This window comes from Hippocampus zosterae, chromosome 9 (assembly GCF_025434085.1).
Source record: "Hippocampus zosterae strain Florida chromosome 9, ASM2543408v3, whole genome shotgun sequence".
In the NCBI taxonomy this organism is placed as follows: domain Eukaryota; kingdom Metazoa; phylum Chordata; class Actinopteri; order Syngnathiformes; family Syngnathidae; genus Hippocampus; species Hippocampus zosterae.
In genome coordinates, this window is record NC_067459.1 from 8,462,865 (window position 1) to 8,478,069 (window position 15,205).

Here is a 15,205-nt window from a genome sequence, read left to right on the forward strand (position 1 = left end):
CATTCAATGGAATTTTGACATTTTAAAAAATTCAAAGTGTATCCTTTGAATTTATGATGACAGCTTTTTCTTGAAACAAGTGACACTCTTTTCTTGGAATCTTATTTTGTATTCTCAATGAGGGGGGAAAAATACAAGCTGAACGAAGGTGCACAATTAGCAGATTAATTGATGATTGCAGCAGAAAGAAGCTCACGAGGCCTCAATTATTGTTCCCGTTTGCGCTTATCTCCTCTGCGAACGTTTTCTTTTCTTCCCTCCTGTCAGTCAACAAGTGAAAAACTCATTTCGCACTTAATAGAAGTGCAGCGGTCTTTATCGCGCCACGTGCCAATCTGCTTAGCACTGCCGTCTTCAAAGTCGGCGCGCTGTCTTTGTCTTACAACATGAGCGCCTCTACTATGTTATTTAATTCGAGTCCATGCTTGAGAGTGTTTAGCAAAGAGACATAAAGCACCCCCAACACCGACGACATGCCTCAGCTGTGTTCTCTTAAAGTAGAGAGAGAAAAAAATGAAATGGTTTCAAAGAGTTGCTCTGCCGGGTCTCAAGAGGGGTTATGGAAGAAGCCAAACACGATTCACAGAACAAACACTGCCTTGAAAATGCAAAAGGACATCTTCCACTCGACTTCATTGTGAATCAATCATTCATTCATTCATCTTCCAAACCGCTCCATCCTTATTAGGGTCGCGGGGGGTGCTGGAGCCTATCCCAGCTGTCTTTGGGCAGTAGGCGGGGGACACCCCGAATTGGTTGCCAGCCAATCACATCATTGTGAATCACAAATCTTAAAAGATAATGAGATTTATTCGTCATCAGTTCGAAATGGTATTTATTTTTTTAAGGTTGTTTTCACGAGTTTACAGGAATACAGTAATAGTTGTGGCCCAGTGATCAAGTGGTTAGCGCGCCAGCCTCACAGTGCAGAGTTACGGGGTTCAATTACGGCTGCGGCCTTCCTCTGCGGAGTTTGGATGTTCTTCGCGTTCCTGCGTGGGTTTTCTCCGGGTACTCCGGTTTCCTCCCACATTCTAAAAACAAGTATGGCAGGTCAATAGAACACTCAAAATTGTCTCCAGGTGCGACTGTGATAGCAATTGGCTGGCGAGCAGTTCAGGGTGTCCCCCGCCTACTGCTCTCTCTCTCTCTCTCTCTCTCTCTCTCTCTCTCTCTCTCTCTCTCTCTCTCTATATATATATATATATATATATATATATATATATATATACCATCCATTTTCCGAACCGCTTGATCCTCACTAGGGTCACGGGGGGGTGCTGGAGCCTATCCCAGCACAGCTTGGGACAATTTAGAGCATCCAATCAGCCTGCCATGCATGTTTTTGGAATGTGGGAGGAAACCGGAGCACCCGGAGAAAACCCACACAGGCCCGGGGAGAACATGCAAACTCCACACAGGGAGGCCGTAGCCGGAATCGAACCCGGTACCTCTGCACTGTGAAGCTAACCACTGGACTACCGGGCCATATATATATATATATATATATATATATATATATATATGCTTTCTATTTTTTTTACCCAAAATTATATTTCTGTTTTTTTTCTAGTAATATTGAGTTCACACAACAATGATAATTTATAGATTTATTGATTTTTTAAAATTATTATTATCTAATAAAAATAATGTAATATTTATCCCATTAGAAGGAAATTGTAATTTTATTCCCACAAAGAGAGCCCAATCACATTTGAAGGAAAATAACATTGAAATTCTATGAGATCAGCATTAAACATTTTCGAGAAAGTCAAAATTCTGGAAGAAAAATCTCCTAATTTAAAAATAAAAAGTAATAGTCTTACAGGAATAAAACTTTTGAGAAAAAGAAACACACAAAGCCAGTTTAAAAAAAATACGGCAAGAAAGTTCTTAGAATACAGATAATTTTATGACGTTGAAATTGTAATCTCCCAACCCCAAATGTGATAATTTTTCATGGAAAAGATGTAATATTATGAGAACGAAGCTGTAATTTCAAAAAACAAAATGCAGGTTACACTAGTTTTATTTCTAGCCAAGGGTGAAGCGGCTTCCTGGAACCAAGTTGGATTCTCGCATCGTGGGTTCGAATTCGGCCCTGGCCTTTCTTTGTGGAGTTTGGGTGTTCTCCCTGTGCCTGTTCCCTCCCACAATCCAAAAACATGCACGATAGATGAATTGAACACTCTTAATTGTCCTTAGGTGTGAGTTCTGAGCGTGGATGGGTGTTCGTCTCTGTGTGCCCTGCGATTGTTTGGCACTCGGTTCAGGGTGTCCCCCGCCTACTGCACGAAGATGGCTGGGATAGGCTCCAGCACACCCTGCAACCCTTGTGAGGATAAGGCGGATTGGAAAATGAATGAATGAATTGTCCCTCTGTGTGATTGTGAGCGCAAATGGTTTCTCTATGTGTGCCCTGCAATTGGCTGGCAACCAGTTCAGGGTGGATATGAGCGACTGCCCAAAGACAGCTGAGATTGGCCCCAGCATGCCTGTGACCCACTGAGATCACATAGCGGATGGATGGACATCACATGTTGATACATATTCATTTGCATCCTGTACATGGCTGTGACGTGCATTTCTAGCTGGATGTTAACTGTCCAACAAATGAAAGTCATATCAGCTGTTGGTAGACTCCAAAGTGAGGATCATGCTAACACCTCAAGTAAGTCAAAAAATAGATCTTTTTTTTTTTTGTCCAGTTTAAAACACGACAATCGGAATAGTCATCCAAAAAACGGAAAGCTGTCCACAGCCTTGGTAACAAGCAGAGTGAATATTCAAGTGCTATCTAGTTTTTGAGTTTAAAAAAAATGCTGAAAAACCACTCCATACAAAAGTGAAGGCCGGTGTCTATTTTAAGAGACGTTCTTTTAGCGCTGAAGATTCTATGAGAGTTAAAGTTAGAAAGGCTGAAAGCCTGAGTGCCAGGTGGACTAAGACCCATTATTAAACCAACAAAGTTTGACGTGTGAGCAGAGAGAAAAGCCTTTATCCCCGCGCAATCACCAAACGTTACATCCAGGGTACAGACAGAGAGGGTAACCTACTACAAGTGCTTGGGTGTTCTTCTCAACAATAAACTAGACTGGTCTACCAACATGGATGCTTTGATCGCGATGGGGCACGTCTTACATCGAGTTTTTTGGGAGTTCTGGGGTCGCTTCTGAAGACGTTCTGTGACTCTGTGGTGGCTTCAGCCATTCAGTATGGCATAGTCTGCTGGTCAGTCATCATCTCAGCCTGGGACAGTGAGAGACCGGTGGGACAGCTCTGTCCAGGGCTGCTTCCTGGACACTCTGGAGGAGGTGGGCAACAGGAGGATGCTAGCTAAGCTAACAGCTATGATGGACAGACCCTCCCACCGCCTCCATGCCACCCTGACAGCACTGGGCAGCTCCTTCGGCTACAGACTGACACACCCGTGCTGCAAGAAGGAGAGGCAGCGCCGACTGCTGTCAGGCTATTGAATAGAAGCACCTGAAAATGTGGGACAAATAAAGCTTATCTTATCTAATCCTATTCACCCTTCCGCGCTCACACTCACACCTCGGGACAATTTTGAGTGTTCAATCAGCCTGCCATGCATGTTTTTGGAATGTGGGAGGAAACCGGAGTACCCAGAGAAAACCCACCCAAGCCCAGGGAGAACTCCACACAGGGAGGCCGGAGGTGGGATTGAACCCCCTACCAATGCACTGTGAGGTCGACGCACTAACCACTGAACTACTGGGACACGCCCGGATTTAACATGAAATATAATTTTTCCTTCCCTCAATATTGTCAATCTTATTTTGTTAGTTTTAAATGGGAGGGGGTCAATTCTGAGCGAGAGGCAGTAAAATCTGTCAAGGGTTGTTGCCGTCATTCTCCTTTGCTGATGGCACAACGGGAAACATGGAGCAGTGCCCAGTCCTTTCACTGACACACACACGCACAACCACATCATTCTGCACATGCATGCGCACAGACGGACTGTTTATCTCGTGTGATTCCCTGCCGCGTGTTAAATTAATCTTCTCACAATCTTCACGCTTACATGTTGATATTGTGCGGTGCGTTCACTTGTCGCCTAAGTGACCCGCTTATTTATAGATGCTCATTTTCCGCCGACGAGCACGGGGGAACGTTTTCCTGTCGTGGCGGGGGTGGTGGGGGGGGGGGGGCGCTCTGGGAATGTTGGTTCGTAGACAAACAGGACAGCCGCTTCCTTGAGGTAAGAATCGGAGCATTCAGAGTCTATGAGGGGGAAATAAACTTGAGCCAATTTGAAGCACTTTCCCATACGCAAAGGTTCATCAGGAACACTAAATGCACAATTTTTTTTTTAATTTTAAACATCACAAAAATAAAGCAAATATTCAAATATGTTTACTGACAGAGCTGAAGTTTCAATCTAAGGAGTTGGGGGTTGTGTTTGATTACCGGTACTCTCATCAGACGTTTACTCGTGACCATCGCTTTTACAATTTTGTGGTATCATCACAACAAATCAAAAAAAAGAAAGAAAAGGCCAAACATACTGGCTTAGTCTCGCAAGCTTTGACAAACTTATTGTAATCGACTGCTGGAACAAATTTAATCTTGTGGGTCGAAGATTAAAATTACACTTTTCCTCTTTGCCATGCATTGCTGGTATACCTCTGCAGTGTCATCACTGAAAAGAAAAACAAGCAAACCGCTTCTTGCTCAGTGAGATAAAATGTCACCATGTGACGACATCTCGCATGTGCATGATGACCGTTTGACTTTCGAGGCACGAAACGCAAATTTAAGCTGCACCCTGACCGACTTGTTCAATTTCGGGGCACATGGATGTCGGCGGTAGTCTGAGTGAAAGTGGGGGCGGGGGGTATTGTTCTTCAATGTGCCAACTGCACACCAGCGGAGACGAGACAGCGAGGAGGAATAGCACCCAGGATCCGAAAAATGCAGCGCAGAGCACGCAACCCAGCCCCCCGCCATGTGCATTGTTTGTTGCATTTCCTGTACGTGCAGCGGCAATGGCGTCTCGGTGGCGTGCGTGTCCAATGTTCATGAGTCACGGCTGTTGTTTTCCCCCCTGGAGGATCATCAGCCGCCTCCTTCATGTTTGTACTTACAGTATGTCGCTCGTAAAAGGCAGTGAAGACATGATGCTGTTATCGGTTCCCAAACTGCGGCCCGGCGGCCATTTGCAGTGCGTCTGCTATTATTTAGCAATCTGCACCAAATTCTTTGAATCACTTTTGAGAGGGCCGGCAACACAATTTAAAAGAAGAACCCACTGGGCCTTCCTGTGATAAGTAAGACATAATGTGAAATCAATCCGTTCATGTTGAATGTTCCTTAGTGGAAGTTTTCCCTTCCATGCTCTTAGCTTTGGTTGCAACAATCTTTAAATTTTGCAGCAGATTGTTTTTTGCTCTTTGATGCTGCACATCTGAGCATATTCCAAATGACTGAGTTATTGCTTCTTGCTTCTTTGGCCAACTACCTCTTCTGGTTTAAATGGTGCATGTCAGCAAACTACGTAAGTTGCTATCGGGAAAAAGATTTTTCGATTGTTTAGAGGGGGAAAAAAAATCTAATGCCCCCCCCCCCAAAAAAAAGAAGTGATTAAAAGTGATTCATTGCCCAGCCCTACTTTTGCATGCTTGAGATAGATGCCCAAAAACATTTTCAAATAAAAGTAACAAAATGTATCTTTAATTCAATTTCAGAGGCCAAAATACTTTTGGGGCGGCCCGGTAGTCCAGTGGTTAGCACGTCGACCTCACAGTGCAGAGGTTTAATTCCAGCTCCGGCCTCCCTGTGTGGAGTTTGCATGTTCTCCCCGGGCCTGCGTGAGTTTTCCCCGGGTGCTTCGGTTTCCTCCCACATTCCACAAACATGCATGGCAGGCTGATTGTGAGTGAGTGAGAGCGCGGATGGTTGTTTGTCTCTGTGTGCCCTGCAATTGGCTGGCAACCGGTTCAGGGTGTTCCCCGCCTACTGCCCGAAGACAGCTGGGACAGGCTCCAGCACCCCCCGTGACCCTAATGAGGATGAAGCGGTTCGGAAGATGAATGAATGAATACTTTTGCTCCACTTTTTACTCCATGTGAGCAATTGTCCAAGTCATAATATCACGATAATGAACCTCAAGTACTGTAATTGCATTCAAATAATGTGTGCTTATGACACCACAAATGTTTATTCATTTATTTTTTAATATCGGAGATGCAAGTACATTTTTCTAGATGTTTTTTTTTTTGGACTGATTCTGCCCTCTTTTTTCTTGAGCACATCCGGTTTTCATAATAATAATAATAATTTAGTAACCACATATATGTAATATAGTAATACATTTAGTCATATTTATGAATTAAGGCTTAGGTTTGGCAACAGGTGATTTTTTTTTCTGGAAACACCGTAGCTATAAATTACAAATATAGTGTGCAAACCTAAAAACAAACAAAAATTGAAAATAATTCAAAAACTTGATGTGCTAGGAAAAAAGTAAAGACGTTTTAAAATCAGATTGAAAAATACATTTTAGGGTTAAATAAAGCCATTTCTCATTAAAATATGCCGCTGACCATTCCACTTGCTTTGGTTTTGGTTCTGAATGTGGAGAATCTGCTCAGCACAGAGGCACATCTGTTAACTCTCTGCCTTTTTACCTTTATCAGAAAGCTGCAATGTCACGGTTATTAAAAATAACTAGGATATACAGTATCAACGACCTGTAATTGCTTTACAGACTGGTTTTAGCATGTTTAATAAATCATTGTCGGAAAATCCAAGTGGCCCTTGCATTATTTCATGTTTTCTGAATGGAGCCCCCATTGGCAAAAGTTGGACAATCCTGTGGTTAAACCATCAATAAGAAAAAAAAAAATAAGGAGCCTGCGCATCCTCATCTTGGTCACTGAGATCATCAGATGTGCTCCTCTTCACTTGGTTTCATTAGATGTGGCATTTGTTTTTTGCTGGCTCAGCACCATTCACAGTGGCATGAATCCTCCCCCACTTCGCCGCTGCCCACCCCAAGGGAGCCAAGGGGGTCATCTTCTCTGTCACGGCTACGAGAGGCACGAGGTGAGCAATGCGTAGGAGCTTGGCTGATTGAGGGCACAGGCGCCCAGGCGTACTGTGCCTGGAAGTGGCGGCCCGTCATAAAAGCAACAGCGCCAGGATGAAGAAGAAGAGGAGGAGGTCGTCATGGCGACACTATACAACACTTCATTGTTATGGTAGATGATTTACTCTTCGTTAGTTAGCTTAAAAACACAATGTTCATCACAACAAAGCAGGAAATAAACATGACCTACTTGGCAAACCAAGCTCGATTGGAAGTTGCACCACAAGCAACCGCCCTCACCCTGCCCACAACCAAAACCTCCAAACTATAACTCTTCCGTCGTCTGTCTGTGCAGGATGTGCAATCACGGCTGAGAACAGGGCACTCTACAGCAGCCACACCAGGCTGCAGCCAGCTGTCAAGTTTGACTCAAAAGAATAAAATAAAATCTCTAGTTCCTCAATATTCCCTCTTTCTCTGTGTGATGTGTGGGCACTCACAACCAACAATGAGGCACTTAAAGCAGCAGCATCAGTGGGATATCCCACATGATTGCTAATAATTTATAAAGAACAAGGGGTAGGACGAGATGTGTTTTTCTACTTCTTCCTACTCCTTGTGAACACATAGACTGCACTAAGATATGTATTGATGATCTTTTTTATTGTGATTTTTTTTGTTATGTTCTGTGTTGAGTTGAGGAGTACACTCGCCTGACTTGTGTCCGAGCAGCTTGGGACGGGTTCCCACTCAGTAACGGTGTTTATGAGGGTGGGAATGGTTGCTCGTCTCTATATGTGCCCTGTGACTAATTGACGAACGGTTCCGGTCGTAGTCATCCTTCTGCCCAAAGTCAGCTGGGATAGGCTCCAGCAAACCCTCATGACCCTATTCCAGATAAGTGATACTGAAAATGGATGGATAGATGTTATGTGTTTACATGTTCAAGAAAATCAATTAATAAGTCAATCAATTTAAAAAGAAGATACATATAATTGGTTGTGTAAGCAAGCATAGCTAGCTAGCTAACTTCATGTTGCATTTGTACCAGATAACCGCCGATGCGAACGAAGGCACTCAATTCTTAGTGGGGGCAGGGCCACTTATGCCAGACTCCAAAGTATGTCACCGGGTGGTATTTTAGTCACAATCTCCCCAAAAATCATGAAAAACAGTATAAGGTGAGCTCCACAATTCAGTCCCACATAGCTCACCAACTTCGCAATTTTTTCGCAAATATCTTCCAATGTGTATAATGCTTTTAGAAACAAATCTCTGAATTCTCTTGAATGTTAGCGTTGTTTAGGGGCTGGGATGAGAGTCTTGCTAGGATTTTGCTAAATAAAGTGCAGACCTCTACCAATGTCAAAGTGTTGTAAATATAACATGTATTTGTACTGCAATCCAGATGCTCTTCTTCTTTGGCCCTTGCACCAAACAGACATTTAGTAACATATCTGGCCTCTGAAAATAAAATAACCCGAGTGTGACCTACACTTCAAGCTCCTTTGGCAGTTGCATTCACAGAAGGCAAAATAGGAATCCAGCCTTCAATGTGCACCAGTAACCCGATTACCCGGCTGTCACTCCGAATAAGGACGAGGCTTTTGGGATGTTTCTGAGATTCTCCATCCACGGCAGAAATTTTGGGACATTCTTGGGAGAGGATGCTAACTCACAACAGGAAGCCCTAACGAGGGAAAAGGAAACACTGATTAAGACTTGATTTCCTGCTGGCTCTTACTAAGTTTTAAAGCTGCACCCCCTTTTAATGTCACAACAGATTTGGCCCACTCCCTCAAAACGAAGCCTATTTGTAGTCAATCGAGGCAAAATGGTGGTTTTTACTTTGTAGAAGAAAATGCATCAGTGTATTTTGGCTATCATAAGTTAAAAAAATAAAAAAGCTGTTTTTACATACAAGGAAAAATGTCCCGTATAAAAAGTGACATTTTAGGAGAGAACTATGTAAATCTGATTTTTACGGAGCCCCTAAGGGGACATGGAAGGAAAAAAAAAACTTTGCGAGATCTCGCAAAGTAATGCGAGATCTCGCAAAGAAAGATTGCGAGATCTCGCAATACTTTATTTATTTATTTTTAATGGTCGTTGACGTGCTTCCGGGTCATCGTACGTGTAAGCGCAGACAACAGTTATGGAGCGTGTTCAACTTTCTTTGCGAGATCTCGCAAAGTTTTTTTTTTCCTTCCATGTCCCCTTAGGGCAGGCGTGTCCAAAGTCCGGCCCGCGGGCCAAATCCGGCCCGCGGTCGAATTTTATCCGGCCCTCGGCCCCTGTCATAAAATCAGTGCCGTCTGGCCCGCAGGTTGGGCGCAATGGAACACGTGTTGCATTGACTGAGGTCTCGTAGACTGGGGAGTGATGTTTCATAGAGTACTGCTTCCCTCTAGTGGCTAAATGAGTAATAGCATTCACTAAATGAGTAATAGCATTTAGACACTAGAGGGCATCACTCGCGAGTTAACAAGACATCACTCCGTGTTTATATTGACTGATGTGTCATATTTCAAATGATCCTTGCAGTTGTGGATATGTGTATTGCTTGTTCATTTCCCTGTTGTTCGAGTCAAAGGTTTTGTGACTATTGAAAAGTCATGGTGATACATTTTATGTTTCAAATCAATCAATTTGCACTCAGGAGACTTCTGTTTAAGAAGAAGTCAAGTGAATAAGCAGTTGCATGTGATATACCTGTTTCAAATGAACCAAAAGAAATTCTTAAGATTGTTGAAATTAAAATAAAAATGGAAATGTGAAACAGACTGGCTTACTAAAATTTGCTGAACAATATTGTTGTTCAATGTAAAGAATGTCAGCCAAGGTCGGCCCCCCCGACATTTTACTACATAAAATCTGGCCCCCTTGGCAAAAAGTTTGGACACCCCTGCCTTAGGGGCTCCATAGATTTTATTGGACCGGATTCTCAATAAACTCTTCTCGGGCTACTGTTAGGGTTCAAATTTTTTTTTAATCACTGAAAAAAAAATCTTTATTGAATGTACCAGCACTCAATTCACTCAATCACTCAAGTGATTGCATGAAATAAAATGATCTGAATCCAGCTACATTTTCGAAGAAGATGTTTAGGCTCCATCTGCATCTGGATGATATTGTTTAGCCACTTCATTCAATAAAATTAAGGAAATTCAAATTTGTGGTATCACATCAATTTTGGAACAACCGCAGGGCTGTCACCCAAAGACATGAGGCTGTGTGCTGGCTCATACGGTGTTCAAAGTTCTGCTGTAGAGCTTGGAGTCTGGGCTACTTATACTTGAAAAGTAATCATGGAATTATTAATGTCAATTCTTCAACAAACTGGAAGCCAATTTGGTGACACTAAAAATTGAGGCGATGTGACAGTATCTGTTTCGTTCAGAGAAGCCGAGCTGTTGCTACAAGACAGGGTGATTAGTAACGCTGGAGAATCGTGTGTTGCAATAATCTAAAACGGAAAAAAATAAGTAAAATAAATGAGGGGTTAGGGTGTAGGGTTAGGTTTTCGGTTCAAGATTATGGTTTGCATTGGTTAGGATTAGGGTTTTGGTTAGTGGTTGGGTTAAGGATGGTTAGGCTCTTATGGAAGTTAAAATGACTTGATTGTGTGTTCAGGTAAGGGGGAGTCTTAGAGAGTGTCCAATATTACGGTTAAGTTTGGGTAAAATTGGGTTCAGGCTTTTCCTTCACAGTTTGGGAATGCCAAGTTAAATGTGAAGTTCCTGTGAATCCTCTTATCAGTTTTCATATAACTTTGCTGCTGTGAATCTGGAATTTCTCCATTGCGAGACTAATAAAGGTTTTCTTAATCTTAATAAACACGTGGACCAATGTGGCCGTGACGGCAAACGTGTATGGCTGAAAGGAGTGCGTCTGCCTGACGGTTTGGAGGGGAGGGCAACGGGATACAATCAGTGGGTGGACCTTGTTGACTCGCATTTCCACTTCCACTCCCTTTCCCCTCCACTTTGCTCCACTTTACTTCATCTTTGTCTTCCAGTCTCAGCACTCACTGACATATCCTGGATCTCCCTGTGGAGCTGGAGAAGGAACCACCCTGGCATAAAACAATGGCGCTGTGCACACAGAACGCGGATCCCTCCAAAGCCATCCGAAGTGACGGGAAAGAGCCCGGTGAGGCTTCAGACGCGTCGATGCCAGCCACTGTTAACCTGAGGCTGACCCGAAGTTTGTCCAAGTCGGACTCGGACTTGTTGGCGCCGCCGCCGCTAGGAGAAGATGACGGAGGTCATGCTGCTCGCAGCGGATCTGTGTCCAAGTGCAAGCAGGGCCAGCCCTCCAAGGAGCGAATGCCTTCCTTCGCCTCTGAGTGGGATGAGGTAATGCACGAGCTGGCTTTGAAATTGTGACGAGAGGCTGATAAGAGGGGCGACTCAGGATTAGTGCGGGAAGAGGGCGAGGTGGTGCATTTTGGAAAGGGGAGGAAGGAAGTTCTGCAGAGGTTGCCATGGTAACACCTGCAGGCCGCCGCTCGGCCGTGCAAGTGTCTGGGTGACTGGCGGCATCCTCCGTGTAGCATCCAGGGCTAATTGGGCCTCCGCTGTCATGACACATCCACTCAGTGTGTTGTGCACACTACCCTCGATCACCAATAGGGGCAGTGGCGATCATCAACGCTGGGCAACCCTGTGAGTAAAAGCAGCAGCTTTGAATCCTGTGGCTGCAATAAGATTAATGTGAATAATAATACAACAATAATAATTATTATTATGATTATTGTAAAACTCAAAATAGTAACAAGACAATACAGTAATTGTTTCTTAGGAATAAATACATGATTGAAAATAAAAATATGATGGAAATATCCCGTACATTTTTGTTATTATTATACACGAAACTAAAAACTTTTATGAAGAATCTTAGATATATATTTAATTAAAATAATGAGACTATTATTATTATTATTATTTTCATTAAATACAGATCAATAATACAATAGCAACAGCATTAATAATCAACATTTATGTGAGTATTGCAAATAAAATAACCATAATGTACTACTCATAAGAATATCTATGATCGCTAACTAATTTTTGTTAAATATAATTACAACAACAATAATAATTCTGTAAAAATATAGATGTTTGGAGAAGTCATAATTTACTCCATAAAAACCCAGGCCAAAGCCGTTATATATTATTAGCGATCAACTCCAATGATGAATGATGATTGCTCAAGCATTTGAAGTCACTATTATGACAATCACAAAACAATATTCCAAGTTGAACCCTTATTTTGTGCAGTAATCAGCTTGACATTTTCAAGTGCCTTAAATGCTACTCGTGTAAAAAAAGTAAAGGGTAATTAAAACGAAATCTGAACTAATCTAATCGACACTCACACACTTGTGTTGGACGACAACGAGGTCACAGCCATTCTTGACCATCCCCTTGACATTTGGTGGACATGTTGAAGTTTGTGTACGTGTACAAGTCGTCATTGTGTCATCACAGAGACGCACTGATCCCCATCCCCCTCACCCCCGCTTCTCTCCTTGACACCAGTGTTGATTCAGGCCATGCTGGGTGGGGTGGGGTGTCCTGTCCTCAAGGGCATCCTGTTGTTGCAGCTGCTCCCCAACTGTCTGATTGTGTGCCTAAAAGTGAAATATATTTTGTGTATTATCTCAGGAAGCCATACACACACACACACACACACACACACACACACACACACACACACACACACACACACACACAGACAGAAGCGAGTTTTCCTCCATCATCCCAAATCGTCACTAAACCGGTCGTACCGACTGTCCTCTGTCCGTCACTGATGGACTCCCGTTTCGCTGATGACAGACGGAAACACGTACTGTGTGTGTTTGTTCGCGGGGGGCGAATACACAGAGTTTAGTAAATGAAGCTGGCTGTGTTATGTGCATGCACATGGGTAGATGTACAGATAGATAGATAGATAGATAGATAGATAGATAGATAGATAGATAGATAGATAGATAGATAGATAGATAGATAGATAGATAGATAGATAGATAGATAGATAGATAGATAGATAGATAGATAGATAGATAGATAGATAGATAGATAGATAGATAGATAGATAGATAGATAGATAGATACAGTAGATAGATAGATAGATAGATAGATAGATAGATAGATAGATAGATAGATAGATAGATAGATAGATAGATAGATAGATAGATAGATAGATAGATAGATAGATAGATGTGAATTATTACAAGCCTGTGCCACATGGCACATGGATCGGAAAATGTATTTCTTTCATTAGATAATAAAAAATGTTATTGTCTTTAGGTGCATGTTAAATATTGTCATCTTATGGACATTATGTAGATATAGATATAGACATAGGAAAAAATGTTTTGAGTTTTGGGGGCGGTGGCTGGAACGAATGAATGACGTTTCCATGCATTTCAATGGGGAAAGACGATTTGAAATAAATGTTTTGGGTAATGAGCGTCGTCACCGGTCATGGAACAAATTAATCTTATATCTCAAGGCAATGCTATGTTGTTTCTTTTAGTTGTACTTTGTATGAATTATACTCAGGCCTTTGGTTGCCACCGTGTTATTCCATCGAACTGTATATAAATGGGGTGGATGTGTGTGTGTGTGTGTGTGTGTGTGTGTGTGTGTGTGTGTGTGTGTGTGTGTGTGTGTGTGTGAGGGAGAAAGTCAACCACACGTGAAAATTAGCTGATTGAGCATCACACATTGCGACAAGCCTGAAAGGTTAATCCAAGTGTTGTCTCTCTTGATACCACCAGTCCAAAAATGACCTAATTGGACTCATCAGTGGAGATTTGGGCATCCTAAAAAGCCGATGTGTGTGCGTGTGCGCATGACCATGCACTAGCACCACACTAGCGGCAGGTTCATTTGATGTAATATTTAGTGCTTGAAAGAGCCCCCTGCACTGGCTGGCTGGTGGCATCAGCACTGTGCAAGATGAGCCTTGATTCATTTGGAAGGCAGGCAGGCAGGCGGGCAGGCATGTGGGACGTGTGGCATAGTGCGCCCAAAGCATCGCAAAACTCATATTCACTCCTTGAATTAACCCACTTACATTCCATAGCACATACTGTACACACATATACATATACACACAAATGACATCACAGTCAGCCTAAGTGCACTTTTATTGGAGTCTGTCATCAAAATGTCACTTCAGTGGGAGGGTGCGATGATTTATTTAAGTGCTTGAACATGTCGCACATACAGTGCTAAATATTTCACATTTAAATACACATTTCCAAACTTTAGGGTCTTAGCTAAGTCCTACTTGAAATTGTTAGTCATTATTCTCATGCCGGCGGCCCGGTAGTCCAGTGGTTAGCACGTCGGCTTCACAGTGCAGAGGTACCGGGTTCGATTCCAGCTCCGGCCTCCCTGTGTGGAGTTTGCATGTTCTCCCCGGGCTTGCGTGGGTTTTCTCCGGTTGCTCCGGTTTCCTCCCACATTCCAAAAACATGCGTGGCAGGCTGATTGAACACTCTAAATTGTCCCTAGGTGTGAGTGTGAGTGTGAATGGTTGTTCGTTTCTGTGTGCCCTGCGATAGGCTGGCAACCGATGCAGGGTGTCCCATGCCTACTGCCCGAAGACAGCTGGGATAGGCTCCAGCACCCCCCGCGACCCTAATGAGGATCAAGCGGCTTGGAAGATGAATGAATGAATGAATGAATATTCTCATGCCTGTTTAGATGTGCAAAAATAGCGTGAAGGCTTGAGGCTCTTTTCCATCATAATGGTTTCGCCATGTGCGGTCACTTTCCGAATACTTTTTCCGGGCCGTGCAGGAACCGTGAACTTCTTCCAACCTGCTGATATACAGTACATATTATGTGCATTATACAAAGAACATATGCAATTTCTACAAAATACCTTTAAAACACAAATAGTTTATAACAATAAAAATTTAAACTATCGCAGAGATGAGTAAATTCGCCCTTTCATCGTAGGTCAAGGTGAAGGTCATTTTTATTGCCAAATATGCTCTATGTACAACATACAGCACAGATGAAATTTCTTTCCTCAGTGCAAACATGCAGTGCTTTCAACACACACAGCTAAAGATAAGGCAGCGAAACTAAACTGTATAAAGACAACATAAATATTTACCATATTGGCCTGAAT

The 15,205-nt window shown here is 42.8% G+C and overlaps 2 protein-coding genes across 6 annotated transcripts in view; one reads left to right on the forward strand and one right to left on the reverse strand.

Annotated features, from left to right (window-relative positions):
- The window catches only part of rps10 (ribosomal protein S10), a 150,952-nt gene that overhangs the window by 58,085 nt on the left and 77,662 nt on the right, over positions 1–15,205 (reverse strand). The gene's annotated exons all lie outside the window — the stretch shown is intronic.
- Positions 10,891–15,205, forward strand: part of anks1ab (ankyrin repeat and sterile alpha motif domain containing 1Ab) — a 47,562-nt gene continuing 43,247 nt past the window's right edge. For all 5 annotated transcript variants that reach the window (XM_052075130.1, XM_052075133.1, XM_052075132.1 and 2 more), the window contains exon 1: positions 10,891–11,409. In XM_052075130.1, coding sequence (XP_051931090.1) covers positions 11,140–11,409 — 270 coding nt within the window. In that variant the 5' untranslated portion in view covers positions 10,891–11,139. The remainder of the gene's footprint in view (positions 11,410–15,205) is intronic.